Genomic DNA, 26239 nt, shown 5'->3' with positions numbered 1-26239 from the left:
AGCTGCTTCGACAGCAGCCTTACCCAGTGTTGTCCCAGCGAGCCCTAGCGTGCCACCGGCGTCGGTGTACCTGCTGCCGGCGCTGTTTACTTCAAGTAGGCACGATTCTAAAGTGTAAGAATGATTGTAAAGTACAGTTTAGACATTCCTGAGCCTGAATCGTCAATTATGCGCGTGTTTGGTGCCCGCAGAAGGAGCGGTGACGATCGATGTGTCGTGCTTTCAGCAACGTAGGCTGTCACCGAAAGCTTTGTTCTGAGCGCAGAAGCCGGTACTTCTCTGACTCGTTCATAAGAACACGCAATTTCGAGTTGGAAGATTGATACGCGTTAGTGAAGTAACATACTGGCATACTTTTTGAGCGGATTGTATTAGTCATTTCTTCGGCGGTTTCTTAGTCGCAGGTATCGATATAACTGTAAATATGTAATCTGGCACGCCAGATGTGTACTGCTACATCGTCGCTTGAGCGAAAGAAAAATACTCAATATTCACTCGTTTGCGTGGATATCTACCAAACAAGACATGCAAATCATCTGCACTTGTTGACCAGTAGCAAGTGCTAGAAACTACTATCAAAAATAAAAGACTATCGGCAGCAACAGCTGACAATCTCTGGCTGCTCCTCCAGTCAATTATAAATTTTTCAGAGTTAAGATGCAGATGCTGCAAAAAACATCGCGCTCTTGCTAACATCTCCACGTCATTCGGTGCCCGAAGTTGTTCGTCACTGTTCGGATGAAGACACAATTGTTAATGGGAAAGGAATATCGTCTCAGTCTTGACTGTGCGACTTGTAAACATGAAGTCGAACGGCGCGTTCTCCTGATAGATAGCCGTTATACCACCTCCACAAGCACGTTCCGGCATGGTGTAGTGAGTAGCGTACTGAGTTAGAGTTCAGGAGGTAGCAAGTTCGAATCCCGTCAGCGGTTTTTTATTTTTTGTTAATTTTGATTGTTTTAAATTTATATTTAAATGTGCGTTATTTTACTTATATATTCATTTATTTATGTCGAATGTACGCCTCCGTTTTCTCCATAGGAAGCCATTTTGCGCAGTGTACTGGAATGCTGCCGTTTCAGCGTCCTAGTACCTTCGCTGGGAGGCGCTGGTACTAGCGCCATACTGGGCCCATAATCAGGCATGGCGCTGGACGCTGGTACCCAGTGGCGCTGCTTTTTGCAATAGGGTGAGCTATCAGCTATTGGACTTGTGACAAGAGTGTCTCGGAAACATAAAAATACATCATTACCTTCCAAAAATGGAACCTTATAATCGAAAAAACCTTATAATGGAAACATTTTTGGAAATGGCCTTTCAGGCATGGTAATATTTTGTGCGTATGTTTAATCAATGTGTATTAAACTTGATTTCTCCCTGTACGTTGTTAAACAATGAAAATTCGTAGCCTACACGTTGACTAAAAGCGAACTGTGGGTCTCTTTGTAAAGTCGGAGTCTACTGTTTGTCACTGCTCCTTAGCAGCGATAGGCAAGTTGTACCAGAGTAGGAAACACCAGTCCGCCACTGCGTTCTTTCCACCTCCCCAGGTGTTCCCTCTGTGCAACGCCGCAATGAGCGGCACCGTTAACGCCGCCACCAGTAAGCGTTCGCACCCACTGCTTCGCATCTTTACATGGTTTAATTATGGGGAATTGGCGTATATTTAAGGACGACTGTCTTTCTGCGGGACCTTCGACGCAAGAAATTTTAGTCTGTCTCTATGTCTGTTTGTCCACCTTAATGGTACTCTAAACAGCACCAAATTGGCCAAACGATACCCCCAACGGCCGACCCTATCCGCAGCATTCAGCAATATTGCTCAAGATTCATCGTTTATACTTGTGCGATTTTCAATTAAAAAACAATTATTGCGCATATCTGAGGCACCATAACAACACGTCAATATTCTGTATGTGTGTCTCTTACTAGAAAAAGCATGCATAATAAATTCTAAGCACCGTAGCGTTTATCACTTTGCGCTGGTCATGGAACGTTTGCACGAAAAGGCAAGTGTGTCCAATGCTTTACTAAGTCGACATGGTGGTGGCACCTACCCGTCGCTTTGCGATCTACATCTTATCACCTCTGAAATGGGCGCGCAGGGCACGCGCGCTTTGTTTTCCAAGATAACTGCCAGATAGCGCTCATAGCTCACGTGTGGCGTGGTTTGACGCCCTCGTTGGCCTCGGCTTCACGCTTGATGCACTATGACGCAGCGCCTTTCGAACCATCATTTTCATCAGCATGACTACGTTCACTGCAGGACAAAGGCCTCTCCCATGGTCCATCAGTCAACTCGATCCTGTGCTTGCTCCTGCCAATTTGTACCCGCGCACTTCTTAATCTCATCTTCCCACCTAACGTTCTGTCTCCCCTTAACCAGCTTGCCTTCTCCAGAAATCCAGTTAGTTACTCCTAATGACCAGCGGTTATCCTATCTACGTGCTACATACCCGGCTCATGTCCATTTCCTCTTGTTGATTTCAACTATGATATCCTTGCCCCCGGTTTGTTCCCCAATCCACTCTGCTCTCTTCTTGTCTATTAGGGTTACACTGACCATTTTCTTTTCCATTGCTTGCTGCATTGTCCTCAATTTAGGTGGAACCCTCTTTGTAGGTCTCCAGACTTCTGCTCCGTAGCTAAGTACCCACAAGGTGCAGCTGTTATATACCTTCATCTTGACAGATAGTACATATATACCCGTCATGATTTGAGAGTGCTTGCCAAATGTGCTCCACCCCGATCTTATTTTTCTAGTTAATTCATCCTCGTGGTTCGGCTCCCCGGTTATCACCTGTTTTAAGCACACATAGTCTTTGACAACTGCAAGTGAACTAATACCTATCTCGAAGCGCTGTTCTCATGCGTGGTTGTTATGCATTACTTTCGTTTTATTCAAAATAATTTTAACCCCTAGTTTTCGGCTCTCTTTGTGTAACTTCTTATTCATGAGTTGCAATTTGTCCCCTGAGTAATTGAGCAATGCAATGCCATCGGTGAAGCGCAGGTTACTAAGGTACTCTCTATAGACTCTTATGCCTAACTGCTACCTATAGAGGCCTCTGAAAACCTCCTGTAAGCACGCGGCAAATAGCATTGGGGAGATTGTATCCCCCTTCCTTACACCGTTCTTGATTTGTATTCTGTTGCTTTCTTTATTAAGCACTATGGTAGCAGTTGAGCCCCTGTAGATTTCTTCCAGGATGTTTATACATGCTTCGTCGACGCCCTGATTCCGCAGTGTCTGCATGACTGCTGATATTTCTACTGAGTCAAACGCCTTCTCGTAATCTAAAAAGGCTATGTATAGTGGTTGGCCATATTCTGAGCGATGTTCTATTACCTTATTGATAGTACGTATGTGGTCGATTGGTGAGTAGCTTGTTCCAAATCCTGCTTGCTCCTTCGGTCGATTGAATTCTAATGTTGTCTTAATTATGTTAGCAATCACCTTTGTAGATAGCTCGTATACTACGCCCCGCCGCGGCGGTCTAGTTGCTAAGGTACTCGGCTGCTGACCCGCAGGTCGCGGATTCGATTTCCGGCTGCGGCGGCTGCATTTCCGATGGAGGCGGAAATGTTGTAGGCCCGTGTGCTCAGATTTGGGCGCACGTTAAAGAACCCCAGGTGGTCTAAATTTCCGGAGCCCTCCACTACGGCGTCTCTCATAATCATATGGTGGTTTTGGGACGTTAAACCCCACAAATCAATCAATCAAGCTCGTATACTATGGAGAGCAAGCTGATCGGCCTGTAATTCTTCAAGTCCGTGTCGTCACCTTTCGTATGTATCAAGATGACGTTTGCAATCTTCCAAGATTGTGTAAAAAGAAAGTGGTTGATGATTTAGAGTACTCGGCGCTCTACTATGGTAGAGTTAACAGCCGTCCCTTGGGCCGCCAGAAAATTCGCCAAGTTACTTGTATCAGTGCTGAAATTTTTTCCGTCAGGAGACACCTCGTAAACAGAGTCACTAGTTTTTCGAACGCAATCTGCCCTCCATCTTTCAGCAGATCTGATGTTTTCTTATTCTCACCAGCAGTTTTGCGTCTTTGCATGCTCTCCAAGGTTTTTCTGGCTTCTTCTATTATTACTGGTGGTGTGTCATTTGAGTTTGTGCTTGTTCCTATAATAAGCCCGTGGTTGTGCTGGCTAGTGTACAGATCTCTGTAAAAGTCATCCACTAATTTTACTATCCTGTCCCTATTGGTAGTCACTTTGCTGCCAGAATACCATTCACTAATTTTCTGGCGCAGAACATCGAATAAACGTTTTGTTCACTCTCTCCAGACGCAAGACCATCGCCTTTCGACGACATTTTCAGTTTAACATTCAGATACGAGGCCATTTTTTGTGATATTTGTTTCAGTTCTTGGCAATTGCTTTGAAATTGCCGCTTGACTCAAGAGCAGCTTTATAAATCGCAACTTCAATGCATGTTATTTGGCACTACAGTCAGATTGCACACCAGACGTAAATACTCATGTGCATGTACAACTTACAGCAGCACTACTAGTCGAATGTAGAGTTGCGCACGTCTATTATATAGCAGATGTGTTTCACCCATGCACTATACTTGCATTGATCGATCACACCACACATCATTGCTCATTCTTTACCGTGTTTTGTCGATACGTGGCTGAACTGTTTCTTCACAGCATTACGCAGCGCTTTACTCTATTTATTCCATGCGTCAGTGGCATGTTTTCATTTTGCGCCTATGAAGAAATATAAATGATCCGATAAAACAAATGCAGCTATGTTTCAACCAGCATACTAAGAAAGCGCTCGACCAGCGGCCTTCAAGCGCCCATCTATTTTATATTGGTCGTTTTTCGCAGATTTTGTATTTCCACAGAAAAAAAAGGTCAATGAAGGCTTTTTATAAAAAGGCAATTGTATATTTCAAAAGAATTTCACGTGGCCTATGGAATGAACTGATGTTTTATTATTCAAAGTGCAATTGAATATTCGGCTGATGGAAGCTAAGAAATCAATACCTATTATTGAGGAAATACGCCTTGTAAGTGCACACGACTTCAACTAACATACATGCACTACAGCCTTTCGAGCGAGGATTTTTACTGCTCTCTATCTTCGCCATTGTTAGCTCGGACCTTTAGTATACCTACGTATACATATACACTCTAAAACTAAGAGAGTGCTGGGCACTCTCTCTGGGAGAGCACTCTATTGTCCCGTATTTCCCTTTCTTTTCCCGAGTAAATCCCCTCTTACTGAGGCAGTGTTTCCCCCTCAACAAAATAATATAACGTTGCTCGAAGCAGAGTTGCGTGACCCCACCGAAGAGCGTAACGTACACCTTCCGAAAAAAAAAAACACAGATCTTAGGCCAAAATTCTAATTATTATTGTTTTTGACGCATTTCGTCATGCGCACATCGTAAGAATGGCTAAATACAAGCACAACAAAATTAAAACTAACGATTGAACTGCGTGGAACTCGAACCATTGGCTTGTAGACAAACTGCCGATTGCGAGTCCGACAATTTAACAACCACAGCACACTGAAAGACAAAGAACTGCTCTTTATTTTTTTATTTCCTAGTTAATATGTTGAAAGTATGTTGTACTTTTTATAGACGCATAGATTTCAGTGTCTCCTCGCTTCTCAATGCAGCCGAATTGTAGCTAACATCTTTTATGTGTTTGTTTTGTTACTACAAGGTTGAAATGCCTATCCGACACTTTTTTGTTGTAGAAAAAGCAATATTAGCGCAACCTAGTACATAACTGTAATTTGCACTGACTCGCTAAGTGGCTAGTAACTTCTGCCAATGAAACATCGCGCAACTGAAGTGTACAAAAAACAATTAAGCTTTTCTCTATTTTAACCCCTTTGGGCATATTTTTGGTCATTCTTGTTCGCGTTCTACGACTAAAGCTACCATACTTCACTATAGCCGTACCGTACACTAGGCTTTCTGCACCATCGCCTGCGTGCAGTTGTCATAGCGAAAAAGATAAATATTATTATCAGAAGATTGTCACAGCCGCTTTCGTTGAGTTTCGATCGTGACTGATTGAATGAGATAGTATTCGCTTGTTTCACTACACTAATATAAGAATAAAAACGTGGATAGGAAGAGTTCTATGGGCTTTCCAGTGTACTGAAATCTACTGGCGCATGCTGCACACACTGTTTTTATTCTTAAGCATTTCTAAAGTTTTAACAAATAAATACAGTGCGTCTAACGGCATGTGTGGTTATTAGTCAGTGCTAATGACTCAAGGTGTGCCTACCCATCTAAAATAATCAAGAGGAAGTGTTTAACAACGTTTTACTCTATCATGCCGGAAGAGTATATGGGCAATTCACTCTCTCAAAAAAAAAGAACAGTGGAAAGTTGTTTCACTTTCTTGGTTTTTATAAAGTGGAAATGATTTCCCTCTATCTGATGTTTTGGGAGAGTAGAAGAACACTCTGAAAAGAAACTTTTTACTCTTGCGATACTCTCCAAAGTCAAGGTAATGAAGACCTACCAGGAGTGTCTGTAGAACTACTATCGTAATAAAAACACTTATCACGATATTATTAAGCGTTCTTTCTGGTACAAATAAAATTTCAATTCACGAAGTAAGATATGGTAAATGATGCTTCTCTCTAAATGTAGGGTGTGGCGTACTAACTTTTGAATTATTATTTGTACTTACCACACACGGCATACTGTCGTTTTGGTGTTGGCCACAATCCAACGTGCAGTTCACAGACAGTGTCTACAAGATGAAAGTGCTACCATTAATTAATCAAAGCAAGGAAATATATAATGAGACTATAATTATGACACAAGAGCCACATTTTTCGCGAAAATTCAGCAAAGTTTGATTTGTAATGTATGAGTATAAGAACCAAAAAATCACAGTTTTGCAACAAAGGCGAAGCAATGTGTGCGATAGCATCAAATTGACCTTGTTCACGACAGGTACAGTGCCCGTAGCGGCCAGGGCAAAAAGCTAAATTGGTGGCTCTCTGGTCAATGCTACAGCGTGGGAGCTTGTGCGTTCCTTTGCACTCAATGCCTCCAATATGGTGCGCCGACAGGTTTCGAAGACCACGAGCCACCAAAAATGTTTCGGTGTTGTGCCGTTAAAGCGTTTCTGGTGCCGAGGTGCAGGTGGCGCCAGTAAAAGATGTTCATTGAAAGGTCACCCGAAGAATCGCAAGCAGATCGAAACTTGGTTCGCGCCTCTGACGCGCAAATGACGCACGTAGATCACAAGTACAAATTAACGCGAATAGGCTTCTCAGTTGCAGCTTTGCAGTGTCAAAAGCGCGGCCTTTTCGCAAACGAAGGCTCTGCAACAAAAGCAGTGACCTTTGTGGGCCTGGTAACTACAAAATAACTTTTCAGGTAAAAGCTGAGGGCGGAGGATTCCCGCCAATGCGAGATGAGCTCCCTCCCTTCTCCCTCTCTCAGCGGGGCAAAGTACGCATGGCAGAGGTGCCCGAGCCGCCGCTTCTTGACAATCTAGCGACGTGCACTGAGTGCGCCATCCCACTGGTAATACTGAAAAAACGATAGCTCTCCGGGATGTCCATTCATTTAGATCTGCCGCTTACTGCTGGCCGCGGCGCAAGAATACTTTAGGTGAGCGAACGCCTGAACTATCCGCTGCCCGATAATGCCCTGCTTCTCTAGGGGCCTGGGAGATGACGCTTCAAACTTTCCCTCGGCTTCCTCTTCCCCTCCCCCTTGATTTATATGTAGGGTTGAACGTCCCAAAACCATCTTATGATTATCAGAGAAGCCGTAGTTGAGGGCTCCGGTAATTTCGACTACCTAGGGTTTTTTAACGTGCACCCAAATGAGAGCACATGGGCCTACAAAATTGCCGCCTCCTTCGGAAATGCAGCAGCTGCAGCCAGCAATCAATCCGACGACCTGCGGGTCAGCATTCGAGTAGTTTAGCCACTAGACCACAGCACTGGGGATCTCCCTCCCCCCTTCTTCGTGTAGGGAAACTCCACGATATAGGAAAGTAGCGGTGCTCATTGATTGTCGCTATAACACCCTTGCCGCACCGTCAACCACCTCATTTATCACACCCTCTTTCAAGGCGCCGCTCTATGCATGCCGCGTGGTTGATATCACGTGATTACCCGAGTTTCTTTGATTTGGTGACGACCGCTCATGTGCCGCAAGTGCTTCGCGGAATTCGTCAGCAGTCCGCCATGGTCTCCAGTCTGGTGAGCCATCTATTGACATGCCGCAAACTTGAATATAATTGGTTCATGCACGCCATGCGCTCGCTTCGCGCCGTTCACTCATCTGAAGTATTCTTGCACCATGCTGCTGGCCCATCGCCAGCAGTGAAAGGTAGATATAAATACCTTGCCGTTTCAAGGCCGAAGAAGTTGCTCCTTCGCGGCTCAGTGGCTAACGCCTCGCACTCTCAAGCAAGGCGTTGGACATTCGATCCTGGGTACTTGCGTCTTTTTCTGGATTATTTTTCTTTCTTGTTTAGTCATAGATTCGCATATAGATTCGCATAGGCATAAATTCGCATAGATTCGCATATATATGTGATAATTAACGCTATTGTCGACGACGACTGCTAAAGTCAGCTGCGATTGTCATTTAGATTTTCTATCTCAAGAAAACTCTGAAAGCCTCTTTTATAAGTGCCGGAATAAGGGGAACAATTACTTGGCAAGCATGACATTGAGGCCGAATATATTGAAGAAGCAACACGCAGTCGGCCACATAGGTTCGCTATCATTGCTTAATAGATGAGAGGCTTCATTTTACGTAATACAGATATTTTTACGAATACGCTGTGGCCATAACGAACGTATTCGCAGGTGAACTCTCTGTCACGATAAAAACACTTTGGCGCAGTTAGCTTAGCACAAGATAATATAATTACCATTGGGTTATACGTCATTTTATCACTCAACTGTGGAGGCTGTTTAACTTAAAATTATTGAATTATTATCTTTCTGTCAATAAAGAAATCCTTGACAAACGCACATGTTATCACAAAATAAGCTTGTAATTCAATTTTCCGTGCCCTTTGAAAGCTATGAAATGAACAGACCTGTTAAGTATGAATAAAGCACTCTGTTGTGATGAGCTGCTTCTTTTATGAACAGGTGTCGTGGCCGGATAATCGCTGTGTAAGCATGGCTTCATTTTACTATGCATTCTAAAAATATACCATTCCCGTTATTTTTGTAACTTCTGAATCCGTGGACTTCTGGGGCAGCCACTGCTGTGTCATTTTGTTTGTTTGTTTTATATATAGCATGCGCATCTATTTGTAAGCGCAATGCCTATAAATGAGGCAAAAGCTGGCGACCGGAGTATATGACACGAGTTGCTAGTTCTCCGGCTTGACTGTGCCGTGATGCACTTTCAATGAACACAGATAATCGCGGGGCTTGTCAATGCGAAACACCTTACGGCGAAGCACAAGCCGCCGTGTCTGTAACCACCCTTACTGTGCATGCACAACAGCTGGCCCAAGCACTGCCGCAACGCGCTCACGTGCTAGAGCGTTCCGGATTGAATAAAGGGCTAAGTAAGGTGCTCTGGACTTTCCCCTTGCCCTCTCTCAGCAATCGTGTGATAGCTTCAGGCAACAACCTACGGACGCGCGATGAATCTACAGCGAAGTCATGGTGTGCTCAACTTTCAAGGATGTGTTAACACTAGACAACGTGCACTTGATGAAATAAACTTTAAAGTGCCTTCTAACACTTTTCCTGACTACATATTTTTACATGTTGTTCCAGCTGGTTGCCTACACTGACGACTAAGTAGAAGTGCTGCATGAACAGAAGCGATAGGGAGCCACAGTGCAAAGTTATTCAATGTATAGACATATCAAAATACAATGAAATGGATGCTTGCCCTCAACTACTTTTTCGGGGGCTCACCTTACCGTGTTTTCCTCGCCCTCTGACATCGCAAAGCTGTCCAATCAAATGAACTGAAAGCCCTTCTATACAGGGAGCTCGAATGTTACGTTCTGCCTATTAAAGACGCCATTGCGATGGAAACAAACAATGTTGTACTTGAAGAAGGAACGACACGTGCGAAACCAGCCACCTTGCGAACGCTTCTATAGGCTTTGTAGCTTTACTGATCTTTCTTTTTGCAATGCCATATATATTGTCATGACCAAGAAAGACGCTGGTGCTTCGGCGGCGTGCGGGTAGCTAAAGCAAACAAAACAAGAACGAAGTCATAATAAGAACAGCTGGCCCAGGATCGGGTGTTGTCTCTTTTCTCCCAACTACAATATATATATATATATATATATATATATATATATATATATATATATATATATATATATATATATATATATATATATATATATATATATATACTGTTATGGTGCATCATGTCCGGCCGCAGGAACACCAGGAGCAGATGCAGACGCCGTACTCTACGTCATTGTTGTGGAATGACCCTTCAAACGTCGGCCGCTGCGAAGTTCTGTTGCGAGGCAGTTACTCAGCACTTCCATCACATGTGACGGGGCGAGGTCTAGGCTTACAGGATAGCGTCCACCGAGAGTAGGCAGCCAAACAAGATGTCTGAGTTGCCTCTCGCGCAAGCGCCTAACGCACAGGCGTCTTCTTCATCTTCGCTAAGTGCCACGCTTGCTCCTGTCAATGATGCACCATAACAATATACACATATATATATATATATATATATATATATATATATATATATATATATATATATATATTGTAACATACTAGAAAAAGGTAGAGAAGAGAAGCAGAGGAAGATGAAGAGTCTTGCCACGACCGCAGTGTGCTGCCGCAAACGACCATCGTTCACCTCCTGTAAATAAAACCATCTTATCACAGCTCGCTGTTACAGTTGTGGTGGAGGTGCTGGGTAATCGACACCCGAAGACGGAAGGTGAACCGCAAGTTCTTCGACGGAGTCGTCGCATTGCAGGACTTCCACCGAATCCATCTGGTCTGGACATGTCCCACAACGCAAATGAACACCGACCCCTCTCGACTTCTGCGCCGACCAGTTCGGCTCCACAACTGAGAGATGCTCGTCCCTTTGCCGGCAGACCAGATGAAGACGTCGAGGCTTGGCTCATCCATTCCAAACGAGTGAGCGCCGCTAACAAATGGTATGCCGCTTCTCAGCTTTTGTACGTCGTGTTCTTTCTAACGGATACTGCATTAATGTAGTACGAGAATCGGGAGGAAACGCTAACGACGTGGGACAAATTTGTTTCTGAAATCAAAGAGTGCTTCGGCGACCCAACAACTATAAAGAAAAGAGCAGAACAGACGCTAATGCAACGCGCTCAAGTGCCAGGTGAAACTTGCACGACCTACATTGAAGAAGTCATAAAGCTATGTAGGACCATTGACTCCGGAATGTCTGAGGAAGACAAAGTCGGGCACATTCTAAAAAGAATCGCCGAGGATGTTTACAGTTTCCTCATCGCGAAAGACACCTTGACATCTGTCACCGATGTCATTCGTCATTGCCGCACTTTTGAACAACTAAAGACGAGACGCATCACGCCGAAGTTCGGCAGGCTACCAAATGTGACGACCATCGCGAGCATAGACAGCAACCAGGCGCTTGATCTTGCAACAACAATCCGGCAGATAGTACGTGAAGAACTCGGCCTGTACGCGCAAGTGGCGAACCTCCCAAGCACTCATCCCCCCTATCAGCCACCAGAGTTCGAGCGAAGCGTTGCTTCATTCTCCTCGCACCGAGTGGCGGAGGGCTTTGAGGATTCTGATGCCACACCTCCGTATCAGCCACGTCTATACGATAGAGGCCCTGCCTATAACGCACGATCACGACGAGCACAGCCACATTCTTATACTCAGGGCTCTCAGCCAGACTACGTCCCGCTGCGGCAAGGACAGTACCAACCCTACTACTAAGATGTAACTTACGACGAATACAATGAATTCCAGAGAGTCGCAGAAACCCGTTCTTCGCGTGATAACGAACTTCCTCGCCGACAGCAGCGGCCCAGGATTCGTTCCATTGAATATAGTAGAAACCGTGACCCTCCCGTGTGTTACAACTGTGGTTTCACTGGGCATATCACTAGATATTGCTGCCAACAACGCCGCCAATCACGAACTACACCAGCCATGTCTTCGCCACCTAGACCCGGTGCTTCATGTGACCTGCGGACAACCGACTTGTTTCCAAGGGACCGTTTTTCGCGCGAGACCAGACGCAGTGATTCGCCAGCATCCGAACGGAGTTTGACACCACCATCCAACCGTTCTCGTCGCTCGCCGTCTCCTGTGCGTCGTTCTTCTCCGCCGCCGGGAAACTAGCATCCGCGGCCAATGGAGGTGAGGTCGCCAGACGGTCTTTTCAATATATACCTCTGCCTATTGTTATGATCAAAAACAAAATGAATGTGTTGATTGATGGAATACCGATGATGGCGTTAGTTGACACTGGGGCGACTGTGTCTGTGATGAGCCTCGCCTTCAGAAACCACTTAGGTCGCAAAGTTATGTTTTCATGGGACGATACAATCAGCTTTCGTGGTGTAGGAGGCGAGTGGCTTAATCCTCTTGGTGTATGTGTTGTCAGTGTTTCATTGGCTGGAAAAGTATTTGTATTGGGATTTCTGGTTCTATCTCGTTGTTCGCACGATGTCATTCTTGGTATCGATTTCCTGGAGCAATGCGGTGCTTCCGTTGACTGTGGTAGTGGGGAAACATCACTAAACAATTTGTTTATACCGTCGCTTTCCGAAGAAGACTACCGTGGCGAAGACAGGAACACACTTAGTGTGATTGATGAAGTGATAGCCCCATCTTGGTGCCTGACACCCATTCGAGTCTCTTCTACAGCGGTTGATGATGCTTGTGTTGACCTCGTAGTGGGGCCTCTACGCAAGAACTGTTTTAGAAAAAACATACTTGTGCCTTGTTCTGTTGTGTGCATGACAAAAGGAGTAGCAACATTGTGGGCGCTGAACTGTTCTGCCACGCCCGTTGTGCTTCCTCGCGGGATGAAGATAGCTCTCTTTGATGAAGCCTCATGCAACTCGATAGCAGCAATAGCTACGGACCTCCCCACCTCTTCCTCTGCTTGTGATATTCACCATAATGAAGACCTAATGCTCGCTATGATCAGCAAGACTCTCAGTACGATGAAACGTTAAGCGCTGGTGCAGGTCCTTTCCCGGCATGTTGCTGCTTTCGACTTCAAACATAGAGATGCACCCCTTCAGTTACCCTCGTCCCGCGCTCGTCACAGAATAGACACTGGCCCTGCACACCCCATCCGCCAAAAGCCCTACCGAGTGTCATCCTCGGAGCCCAAAGTTATCGGCGAACAAGTAAAAGACAGCCCCGCCGCGGTGGTCTAGTGGCTAAGGTACTCAGCTGCTGACCCGCAGGTCGCGGGTTCAAATCCCGGCTGCGGCGGCTGCATTTCCGATGGAGGCGGAAATGTCGAGGCCCGTGTGCTCAGATTTGGGTGCACGTTAAAGAACCCCAGGTGGTCAAAATTTCCGGAGCCCTCCACTACTGCGTCTCTCATAATCATATGGTGGTTTTGGGACGTTAAACACCACAAATCAATCAAATCAACAAGTAAAGGACATGCTGAACGAAGGGGTCGTGCAAGAGTCGTCAAGCCCGTGGGCAGCCCCGCTCATTCTTGTCAGGAAAAAGGATGGTTCCTGGAGATTCTGCGTAGATTACAGGCGTCTAAACACTGTGACGAAGAAAGATGTATATCCCTTACCGCGGATTAGTGACGTCACAGATTGCTTGCATGCCGCTTCCTATTTTTCAACGCTTGATTTGCGGTCAGGCTGTTGGCAAATACCTATAGAACCCGGCGACAAAGAAAAGACTGCTTTCGTAACTCTGGATGGCTTATTTGAATTTAATGTCATGCCTTTTGGCCTTTGTATTGCTCCAGCCACCTTTGAAAGATTTATGGACACAGTATTACGTGGTCTAAAATGGGAGATATCTATATGCTACCTTGACGATGTTGTGATCTTTGGTCGCACGTTTGAGGAACATAACAACCGTCTCAGTCTTGTCCTCGACTGCATCGAAAAAGCTGGGCTGGTTCTGAATTCTAAAAAATGTCGCTTTGAAGAACGTCAAACTCTCGTGCTGGGGCACTTGGTCGACAAGGATGGCGTCAGACCCGATCCTCGCAAGATAGAAGCAGTGAGCTCTTTTAAATCACCGCAGTCCGCACGAGAACTTGGCTCATTTGTCGGCCTATGCTCATATTTTCGTCGTTTTGTTGCACGATTTGCGGAGATCGTGTATCCGCTGACAAACGTCTTGCGACAGGATGCAACCTTCAACTGGACACCAGAGTGTGACGCCGCATTCTCACAACTTAAGTTTGCACTAACGTCAGCACCACTGTTGCGCCACTTCAATCCATCTTTCCCGACTGAGTTCCACACGGACGCTAGTTGTATCGGTGTAGGTGCGGTGCTTGTACAACGTCACAATGGCGCAGAGCATGTCGTGGCATATGCCAGCCGTTGCCTGAGCAAATCAGAACGCAATTACACAGTTACGGAACAGGAATGTCTGGCAGCTGTTTTCGCCGTACAGAAGTTTCGTTGTTATCTTTACGGGAGGCCATTTAAGATAATTACCGATCACCATTCGTTATGCTGGCTGGTCTGTTTGCGTGACCCCTCTGGCCGCCTCGCACGTTGGGCGCTGCGACTTCAGGAATACGACTTTACGGTGTCGTACAAGAGTGGCCGTTGTCACGCTGACGCAGACTGCCTCTCCCGGATTCCTCTTGCGACTACTGACTGCGATGCTGAGAATTTCGACGACTACCTTGCTGCTGTTACAAGCACGTTCCACAACGCGGCTGATTTTCAGAGAGAAGAACGCAACGATCTCAACTTGGATCCTCTTTTTGCCGCCGCACGTGCCTCCCAACACAGCGGTCGCTTTACTATCCGAGACAAGTTGCTCTATAAAACTAACTACTCCAGACCTGGAGCACGTTTTCTTCTAGTTGTCCCCGAGAGCCTTCGCTCCGATGTTCTACGTGCCATGCATGACGATGCGACGTCCGGTCACTTCGGCTTCATACGAAAGCTGAACCACACGCAGGAACGCTTTTACTGACCCAAGATGTACGAAACAACGAAGCGTTACGTCGCTAGCTGCGAGAATGCCAACGTCACAAGCACCTGGCCACCGCTACACCAGGTCCCCTTCAGCCGTTAACACCACCCATCACACCTTTTGAACAAGTAGAAATTGACACTATGGGTCCATTTCCGTTATCTAACAATAAGAAGCGTTGGATAATCGTCTGCGTAGATCATCTTACGCGGTATGCCGAAACCGCAGCTATTCCCTCTTCTACCGCTGCATCCGTGGCGGACTTCTTGCTTCACTCCGCGGTCCTTCGCCATGGCCCACCGCGTGTTATTATCAGCGACCGTGGCCGCCAGTTCACTGCTGATGCCGTTGAAGAATTACTACGCATGTGCACAACACAGTTCTGTCATTCCACACCGTATCACCCGCAGACGAATAGCCTCGTTGAACAGACAAACAGAACGCTGATCAACATGCTTGCCATGTACGTTTCTTTCAATCACAAGAACTGGGATGAAGTGCTGCCTTTTATTACGTACGCGTAAAACACGGCAAAACATGAAACAACGAACTTCAGCTCATTTTATCTGTTGTACGCCAGGTTGCCACTAGCCCTCTAGACACTTTATTACCCTTCATTCTACACAATGACGACTCTGTATCAAACACCCTGTGCCTCGCGGAAGAAGCCCGTCGAATCGCTCGTCTTCGTACTCTGGCCTCTCAACGTCGTTCGAACCGGTTTTATTCGAAAAAGGTGACTTGGTGTTACTTTGGACACAGCAACGCAAGCGTGGATTGTGTCAAAAGCTTCTGTCACGATATTTAGGCCCATTTGTAGTTTTGGAGCGTCTAAGCCAGCTCAATTACGTAATAGCTCGTCTTTTGACCAATGGTCGACGATCGAGCAGAACGCAGCTCACTCACGTTGCTCGCCTGAAACCTTTCTACCCTCCTTGTGCATCTGAACTTGCCCTACGGGCTTCGTCTGCTTGCGGGGGAATGTAACATACTAGAAAAAGCTAGAGAAGAGAAGCAGAGGAAGACGAAGAGTCTTGCCACGACTGCAGTGTGCTGCCGCAAACGACCATCGTTCACCTCCTGTAAATAAAACCATCTTATCACAGCTATATATCATCATCATCATCAGCCTGACTACGTCCACTGCAGGACAAAGGCCTCTCCCATGTTGCGCCAGTTAACCCGGTCCTGTGCTTGCTGCTGCCAGTTTATACCCGCCAACTTCTTAATCTCATCTGCCCACCTAACATTCTGTCTCCCCCTAACCCACTTTCCTTCTCTGGGAATCCTGTTAGTTACCCTTAACGACCAGCGGTTATCCTGTCGACGCGCTAAATGCCCGGCCCATGTTCATTTCTTCTTCTTGATTTAAGCCAATATATCCTTAACCCCCGTTTGTTCCCTAATCCTCTCTGCTCTCTTCTTGTCTCTTAAGGTTACACCTACCATTTTTCTTTCCATTGCTCGCTGCGTCGTCCTCAATTTAAGCTGAACCCTCTTTGTGAGTCTTCAGGTTTCTGCTCCATAGATAAGTACCGGCAAGATACAGCTGTTATATACCTTTTTCTTGAGGAATAGTGGCAGTTTACCTGTCATAATTTGAGAGTGCTTGCCAAATGTGCTCCACCCCATTCTTATTCTTCTAGTTACTTCAATCTCGTTGTTCGGCTCCGCGGTTATTTCCTGCCCTAAGTAGACATAGTCTTTTACAACTTGAAGTGCACTATTACCTATCTCGAAGCGCTGCTCTTTTCCGAGGTTGTTGTACATTACTTTCGTTTTCTGCAGATTCATTTTAAGACCTACTTTTCTGCTCTCCTTGTCTAACTCCGTAATCATGAGTTGCAGTTCGTCCCCTGAGTTACTTAGAAATGCAAATGTCATCGGCAAAGCACAGGTTACTAAGGTACTCTCAATTAACTCTTATTCCTAACTGTTCCCAATCAAGGCTTCTGAAAACCTCCTGTAAGCACGCGGTAAATAGCATTGGGGAGATTGCGTCCCCCTGCCTTACACCGTGCTTGACTGGTATTCTGTTGCTTTCTTTATGAAGCACTATGGTAGCAGTTGGTCCGCTGTAGATTTCTTCCAGGATGTTTGTTTATACTTCTTCGACGCCCTTATTCCACAGTGTCTCCATGACGGCTGATATTACTACTGAATCAAACGCCTTCTCGTAATCTATGAAGGCTATGTATAGTGGTTGGTTATATTCTGAGCATTTCTCTATTACCGGATTGATGGTATGAATGGGGTCGATTGTTGAGTAGCCTGTTCGAAATCCTGCTTGTTCTTTTGGTTGATTGAATTCTAATGTTTCCTTTACTCTGTTAGCAATCACTTTTGTATATAGCTTGTATACTACAGAGAGCAAGCTAATCGACCTGTAAATCTTCAAGTCTTTGTCATCTCCTTTCTTATATAGTAAGATGATGTTAGCGTTCTTCCAAGACTCTGGTACTCTTCCCGTCAGTAGACACCTCGTAAACAGGGTGGCTAGTTTTTCTAACACAATTTGTCCTCCCGCTTTCAGCAGATCTGATGTTATCTGACCCTCACCAGCAGCTTTGCCTCTTTGCATGCTCCCCAAAGCTTTTCTGACTTCTATTATTACTGGTGGGGTGTCATCTGGGTTACTGCTAGTTCCTATATATAATAAAGTTGTGGTTGTCGCGGCTACTGTACAGATTTCTGTAAAACTCCTCCGCTATTTTAACTATACTATCCATATTGGTAGTAATTTGCCTTCTTTGTCCCTTAGTGCATACATCCGATTTTCGCCTATCTCAAGTTTCCTCTTCACTGCTTTGACGCTTCCTCCATTTTTCAGAGCGTGTTCAATTCTCTCCATGTTATACCTTCTTATGTCGGATACCTTACGCTTATTAATCAACTTCGAAAGCTCTGCCAGTTCTATTTTGTCTGTTGTACTTGAGACTTTCATGATTTGACGCTTCTTAATGAGATTCTTCGTTTCTTGGGAAAGCTTGCCAGTGTCCTGTCTAACTACTCTTCCTACAACTTCCAATGCACACTCCGTAATGATACTCGTCAGATTATCATTCGTTGTATCTATGCTAAGGTTGGTTTCCTCACTAAGAGCGGAGTACATGTTCTGAAGCAAGACTCTCAATTCCTGTACTTTCCCTCTCAGTGTTAGCTCATTGATTGGCTTCTTGCATATCAGTTTCTGTCGTTCCTTTCTCAAGTCTAGGCGAATTCGAGACCGTACAATTCTATGATCACTACATCGTACCTTGCCAACCACTTCCACATCCTGCACGATGCCTGGGTGTGCACTCAATATAAAGTCTATTTCGTTTTTATTTCGCTATAAGGGCTCCTCCATGTCCACTTGCGGTTTCCTCGTTTTCAGTAGAAGGTATTCAAAATCTGTAAATTATTGCGTTCTGCGAATTGTACTAGTAACTCTTCCCTGGCGTTTCTAGTACCAATGCCATAATCTCCTACTGCCTTGTCTCCAGCCTCCTTCTTCCCTACCTTTGCATTAGAGTCTCCCATCAGTATTGTATACCGTGTTTTTACGTTACTCATTGCCGATTCCACGTCTTCATAGAAGCTTTCAACTGAAGCGTCATCATGGCTGGATGTAGGCGCGTAAGCCTGTACCACCTTCATCTTGTATCTCTTATTCAGTTTAATTACGATACCTACCACCCTTTCATTAGTGCTGTAGTATTCTTCTATGTTGCCAGCAATGTTTCTGTGAATTAGGAACCCCACTCCCAGTTCTCTTCTGTCAGCCAAGCCCCGATAGCAAAGGACGTGCCCATTCTGTAGCACCGTATAGGTCTCATCGGTCCTTCTAACCTCACTGAGCCTTATTATATCCCATTTAACACCCTCTAGCTCCTCGAATAGTACAGCTAGACTTCCTTCACTAGATAAGGTTCTAGCGTTAAACGTTGCCAAGTTCAGGTTCCAATGACGGCCTGTCCGGATCCAGAGATTCTTAGCACCCTCTGCTGCGTTGCAGATCTGACCACCGCCGTGGTCAGTTGCTTCGCAGCTGCTGGAGACTGAGGGCCGTATATATATATATATATATATATATATATATATATATATATATATATATATATATATATATATATATATATATATATATATTTATTTATATATAACTTAGCGTCGCTGCGCCCAGCGTGCGCGCACGTCAACGCCACATCGGAGTACATTGGGCCCTTTATAATACGCTTGAGGCCGTTTTGATTGCTCCAAATATTCCAAGTTTGGTGTTATGTGATGTCAATTGATGACTCAAACATGACTGGTGCAAACATGATAATTCTTACACGCACGTAATGTAAGAACTTGACAACATATGACGCTCATAGCGTGCTCGCGGCCGTTTCGCTAGCTCCACATATACTAAATTTGGTATCACGTGACGAGAATGGATGACGAAGGCAAACTACACATCTAAACATGATAATCATGACATGAAAGTCATGTACGACATCATTTACCTCCACCTCGTCAAATTGGGCTGATTTTAAAGGTATATATCAGAATTTCTCATTCTCGCTTCGCATGTCATCGATTTCCACTGTATGTGGGATCTGCCAAATTTTTTTTCTTCAAGTTTCTTCAAATAACGGTGCCCGGAGCGTCGCTGGCACGTTTCCTCCAATACATGGTATTCTACGCATTCTTTGACCAGCTTTATTGTTTTCAAGTTGGAAAGTTTGGAAAACTTTATTATTTGTCGCTTTGATGGAAAACTCATGCTAATAAAAAATTTATCCGATAATAATCCCTATTTTGACGCAATTCCGCGATCAGAATTAACGTTACATTTATCCAGACCTTCCGGCGTAATTTCCTCTCGCAGTAGTGCTAGCAAGCGTCGCGAAAAGTTATGCAACAGGCACCAATGTTGTCAAGCGTTAGAGGGCGCTTTTAAGTCGTCGTCCCATGCGCTGTTTCGCATGCTAGTCATGGTTCTCTTTAGTGGGACAGGGTGTAATTTTTTTCTTTCCTAGGACGTAACAGCACGCCGAGGTTTTTTGTGCTCTCCGTAATGTGTATTGGAAAAGTGCGTTTATTGCAGCCTTGAAAAAAGCTAAATGGCCTGTCAGCATTTACTGTACTTCATATTCTTCGTTTGTAAATAACTGTCACAAGTTTTTACCTCGTTCGTCATTGTAATCGGAGCCATGTTATTCTGAAATAAAGCGTCATCGGAACCGTGTTATTTCAAGAGGTGCAGATGCTTGACAATTCTATCGACCTCTCTTCCTACAACGACCTCTCCTAAAGTACTGTTGGGGTTGCCGCTTAGGCCAGCAGACCACCATGTCCCAGGTGAACCAACAGACACAACCCATCCGGTCAAACCACCCTCCGCCCACCTCAACTAGGTAGATGAACCCCTTCGCGAGCCTCAAATTTTCTCCGGCTTGATTGAAAAAGATGTCGAGGAGTGGCTCAACACATACGACATTGTTAGCCTTCACAACAACTGGAACGAAGCACCGAAGTTATCACGTGTCCAGTTTCACGTACCTCAAATAGTCAAGAGACGGTGCCTGAATGACGAGATTGACTTCCGCGATTAGTCTTTGTTCAAAAACCAGGTGCAGTGAACTTTCGGCACATCGACTATTCGTTCGGTCGATATCGATTGATTTTGGGGTTTAACGTCTCAAAATTACACTATTATTACGACAGAGGCCGTAGTGAAGGGCTCTGGAAAATCAGACCGCCTGGGGTTCTTCAACGTGCACCCAAACCTGAGCACACAGGCCTAAAACATTTCCGCCTCCATCGGAAATGCAGCCGACACAGCCAGGATTCGATCCCACAGCCAAGAACCTTAGCCACTAGACCCCCGCGGTGGGGAGACCATTCCTTCGGAGGTTGTGCGGAAGGAACTGGCTAAATGCGTCCAACTGTACAGGGAGTCATACACCTCATATATTGTTCGCAAGCTTGCCTTAGACAGATTTGATATCGGTAAAGGAATTGCATTTTATGAGTAATAAGGCGTTTTGAAACACCAAAAGAACAACGAGGTGTCACACAATGTCAATAACGTAACGATTGGATCGTTCAATGCTCCAACCCATTACAAAAACGTGTTCTTGATCAACTATTACAGTGGTGCATAGCCACTTCAGGCGTATTTCCTCATCGCTGTAAACCACAGCATGAACAATTGGCACAAAATTCTTTGCAAGTGTTTTGCGGCTACCACACATCTAGAAAATGATGTAGGGTAGCACAGCGAATGTCGGCAAACTACACAGAAAATTATTATTATTATTATTATTATTATTATTATTATTATTATTATTATTATTATTATTATTATTATTATTATAACCGTAGTGGGTACTTAAAAGTGTGCTTGCAGGAGTTCATAAACGAGTGTTCATGAAAGGCTCTGAAAGGCCGCTTTTCGCGCTTTTGCTGTGACTGTGCTGCATAGTCCACGCAGACGCGGTCCTTTTCTGAAACCCCTGTCAAGCAGTATGGAGCTCTGATTCAATATTCTAGCCATAATTCGTGAGAAGTTGAAAGCCTATAGTTTATTACATTGTGCAAAGCTCCCGCTCTACCCATTTACACAACCGATCTGCGTGGAATTATTAGATAAGAAATGTCAACATTTAAGGGCACCCAACATGACATACGGTCAACCTTGCTTCATACCAGTTTTATACTCGCACATAACTTCAATGTAACTCTCACAGTCTCCAGACACATAAGCTGCGTCTCCCCGTGATCATTTCGCACCTCGATAATCTGTTTCAGAAGTTGCCTTCAGCACTGTGGAGGCTATAGGCCTCTCAGCCAATAGGAAGGGCTGTTGTAATCGGCCCCCATGTCTTGGCACCGCTTGGACGCGTGGAATGATTATGACTTTGCCACGCATCCAGAGGACCCAGAAAGCAACGGCACAGGGAACGCTTTAGGTACGCAGCTCACCTTAAACCCATTGGGACCCCACGGCTGATGGATTACCTGAAAAGGGCTGTTTTGGTGTCTGGGCTGCCTGGATAAAATGGTTTCCTCTGCGTTGCTGGAGTCGTTGAAATGCACCTGACAATGAGCCGGGTGCCGAAGAACGGTCTTCACTGACATTTCTCACATTCCAAGTGCCTTGTGAGTCTTAATTTCCTGCACACAATGAAATGCAAAGCAGCAATGCCTCCTTGATAAGTCAAGCATGAAAATGGACAACCAGATGGATCCACTAAGCATGTGGGGGCTCCAGGTCATCGCATCGTGCCAGTTGTGCCGTGCTGTCACTTAGCGTATTTTGTGTACTGCTCCCTCCCGATACGACAAACTGTGTGTGCTCTTCCCCCGTTCCTAGGAACGGTTTGTGACTTTGCCTCTTCGTGAGCGGAGTGCAAGATGACAATCTCGTGCGAGGCTCCCGGACTGAACTGTTTCCTGGGCAGGCATACCTCGGAAGATAAATATATAAATTGAGAGTGCAGAGGTGCTTAAGTGCGCTTTTTTGGTTTTTGTCATGTAGTAACACGCTACCTAATCATGTAATTACTGTAAATAAACGTTGCATCTTTTAGCCCTGGCTCCTCCATTCGTCTTCGCCTGGACAAATGAATGGCCCCGGGTCCCAAAAAAGTCCTCCAGTGAGTACAGGATGTTTAGCCCCTCCTCATGTATTCATTCGCACAATGCCATCTGCCCACCAGGTTCACGGCGTCTGCCTAACAAATTGTAGCAAATAGGGCTAGTTTGTTAACCCAAAATGCATTAAATGCATTCAACACGCAACCACACCAGAAACTTGAAGGAGCGTCAGTTCGTTGCTCAACTGAAGTTCCGCATTATTTCATGCCAGCGGATAAGTTCACTTTGAAGCTTTTTCTCTCAGACTCTTTTGGTGGCTCCCGTATGTCTGTTTCTCTGGCGGCGCCAAGTGCAGACGCATTCATGATGAATCCGTGCGCCAATAAATTTTTCAGCAATCCAAGCCCTCCTGGACTTCTAATTACCACCGGACAATCTCCGAAAACGTCACCTGGATTGTTTGGACGCCAAATATATCCCGGTAGACCCATGTTCAGCGCAGCTAAAAGAATTTGTTTTGAATTGTGAGCTGAACTTAAGTTAGGCCTCGCATGCCTTCGCCAACCTCGGTGTAATGAGCGTGTGACGCCCTGCCTAGCGTATTTTCATTACCTCACCAAGTTCGGCAGGAAACCTTCGTCGTGCTTGGTAAATCAACACTGACGAGCGCTGCTCGGCAGTCAGTAGCTGTTACTCCACCATGCGTGTGGTGTCGTCCTTGTCAGAAAGTGGTGCCTGAGCGCCCCTTTTTCCACGGTCTTCTGGAAAGATCGTGACACTCGGCTTTGTGCCACCGACGCTTGCCGCCTGCGACGTCCGAGTGCCACTCGAAGAACTCATGGCCCAGGTGGTCCATATTTACGGAGTCCACCCCTACGGCGTCCCTAATAATCATATGGTGGTTTTGGGACATTAAACCCCACATAACAAGAAATCAAGCACTCATGGAGGGGGAGTTTATCCCCCGAAGCAGCCGCTGGTAGCGTATGAATACAAGTTCACCGTAAGTGAAACGCAGCCACGTCATTGGCCGCCCAGGCCACTTCAGCGAAGAGCGGGCAACAGGGCACCCCAGCCACCACCAGGCCAATCAAACCGCTTAAAAAGCTCGCGGCAGCCAGCCGACTACCCGCGTTACCAAAGGCTTACTTTCACGTAGTCATCAGACTAGGCGGAGGATTTAACGTATAAGCCTGCAGTCAACACAAGATTTTTAACGCACTAGCCATGGCCACGCGTTTCCCACAGCACAGCACAGAGCAAGACATAGTATGCCCTAACGCCGTACAAAGCATCTTCGTACTCAGCACTCAAGAAACTAACGCACTCGCTTATTGCAGTGTAAAAAAATTATCCAGCCCGAGCGACAATACTCCGTCCTTTCATACCTCGCCTTTCCAAGCATCACTTGACGCGGGGTGATACGAGGAGTCAACGCTGACCTCGAGTGCATGGTACGCATGGCTCACAACCCGAAGGTGCTCGGAGCTTTAAAAACATCACGGTCGTCATCCTTTTCGACAGCCACAAGGTACTGAAATACGTCTACTGCAGCCCCATCAAGAACCGCTGCACACTCTACAAGCGACAAATAGACACCTGCGGCTACTGCGGCCGCATGGGACACCGCCAGAACATCTGCCCGCACCGAGCCTAAAAATGGTGGGACCAATGCGGCAACAGACCCACTGGCCCAGCACATGTCTGTTCATCACCCAAGTACGCACTGTGTGGTGACGCTCATCTCACGGGTGACCGGACTTGCTGGAACCGATACCAAGTACTTTACCTCGTACGACGTCGTAGGCAACGCTGTTGGCGGCACAACAAGCAACGAATCACTCAGGAAGCAACCATAGGACCAAGCCCCAAGATTGGTCACCGGCCTACGACCACAGCAGTGCCCCAGTCTGTTGACCTCACCCAGCCAAGCAGCTCAAGAGTCCCGGTCACCTTAAAACCCACGTGTGCCAACACGTTGACCAGGAAAGTTGAGACCTGCGCCCTTCCGCGCTCGGAATCATTGGCACAGCTCGTAATAAACAAAATTTCATTTCTGTTACGCCAGAACGCTAGCCTGCGCAAAGAGCTCACTGAGATTATGGTGCTACTACAAGAGGTCCAACCCCTCGAGCCACGCAAAAACACGGCAAATTCCGCAGCTTCCGCGACAGTACGAGAAGCAAAACATCGCTCACCTTCCGAGCGGGCTGACGAAGAGCCTCTAACGATGTCGAGCATAATGGCTGACATGACAGCCTTGATAAAGCAGTTCCGCTCCGACATATTAGTTGAGTTGAACCCCATAACATCGCAGAAAAATTATATCTCTCTACGTCTTGATATTTTAGAAGTTGACCGACATCACATGATGCATGGACGGCAAATAAACAATCAGTAAATATGGCCACGTCAACCAATATAACGATCTGATGATGGAATTGTCTTAGCTTCCCTTCAAAGAAGGACGCTTTGGAACTAATACTGGGATCTACAGCTGGAACGACTTTTGTGCTCCTCCTTCAGGAAACTATCACTGATAATTTTTCACTGCGGGGTTACCAGGTTTAGCACGTTTTCCAGAAGGGTGAATGGGGGATTGCCATATTCATATGAAAGAATTTACCTTACCTAAAACATGAAGTTCGCCCGGGATCTCAAGGTAGAACACATCTTGATTGAACTCATACCAAATTCACATCTTAAGCAATCGGTCTTCATCTTAAATGTTTACAGCTCACCAGCTGAACGAAAGAAACTTTCAATGCCCTCTTTCAGAAAACGAGTAAAGTAGTTGGAGAGCACCCCCTCCTTAATGATGGAGACTTCAATGATCCCCATCAAGACGGGGGATACGATTACGTTCTTGCTAAAGGAAAACTACTGGCTGCGCAGATAGTATACCACAGCCTGATGCTCATCACAGGCCCCACAATCCCTACTCGCACAGGGATGTCGTCCACTAGAGACACAAAGCCTAACTTGGCCCTCACGACAAATACTATCCCCACATGGCTTAACACCCATATGAACCTAGGTAGCCATCACTACATTTGTAGCTTCAGGTTTGGTGTTTACATTCCCACACCTCGTAAATTTAAAGTCGTAGACTGGAATAAGTTCCGCGATATGAGAAATAACGATGAAGACAATTACACTACTATTTGCGACCTCTTCGCACGTCTCAACGTAGACGTAGCCAAGGCAACTAAATAAATCAAATCTACACGCTAACTTGGACGTATGGGCAGTTGTCTTGCTTATCTAATTGGGGCGCAGCAAGCACTCGAAGTCAAGTGAAAAACACAGAAGTTCAATAGACGCCGTCAAAAAAAATTGCATGAATAAACAAAGAGATTGAGGAGCAAAGCCGCACGCTGGCTAAGCAGTAACGGGATGAGGTATGCGTCTCCACAGACTCACACATGCGCAGATGATCTAAATAGAAGATACTCAAACATTTTTAGGTGCCAAAACATGAAGTCAAATTAACAGTTTCCGTTACCACACTCTCAACTCAAACGACCGCAAACACTATGCTT

The 26239-nt window shown here is 45.7% G+C and overlaps 1 protein-coding gene across 2 annotated transcripts in view; it reads right to left on the bottom strand.

Annotated features, from left to right (window-relative positions):
• Window positions 1-26239, bottom strand: part of LOC142803292 (evasin P467-like) — a 115604-nt gene that overhangs the window by 16381 nt on the left and 72984 nt on the right. For both annotated transcript variants that reach the window (XM_075888420.1, XM_075888421.1), the window contains one exon: window positions 6683-6745. In XM_075888420.1, the coding sequence (XP_075744535.1) occupies window positions 6683-6745 (63 nt within the window). The remainder of the gene's footprint in view (window positions 1-6682; window positions 6746-26239) is intronic.

The sequence above is a fragment of the Rhipicephalus microplus genome, chromosome 3 (genome assembly GCF_043290135.1).
Source record: "Rhipicephalus microplus isolate Deutch F79 chromosome 3, USDA_Rmic, whole genome shotgun sequence".
Lineage (NCBI taxonomy): Eukaryota > Metazoa > Arthropoda > Arachnida > Ixodida > Ixodidae > Rhipicephalus > Rhipicephalus microplus.
The sequence above is the reverse complement of the archived record's forward strand: the minus strand, read 5'-3'. Positions and strand labels throughout refer to the sequence as shown.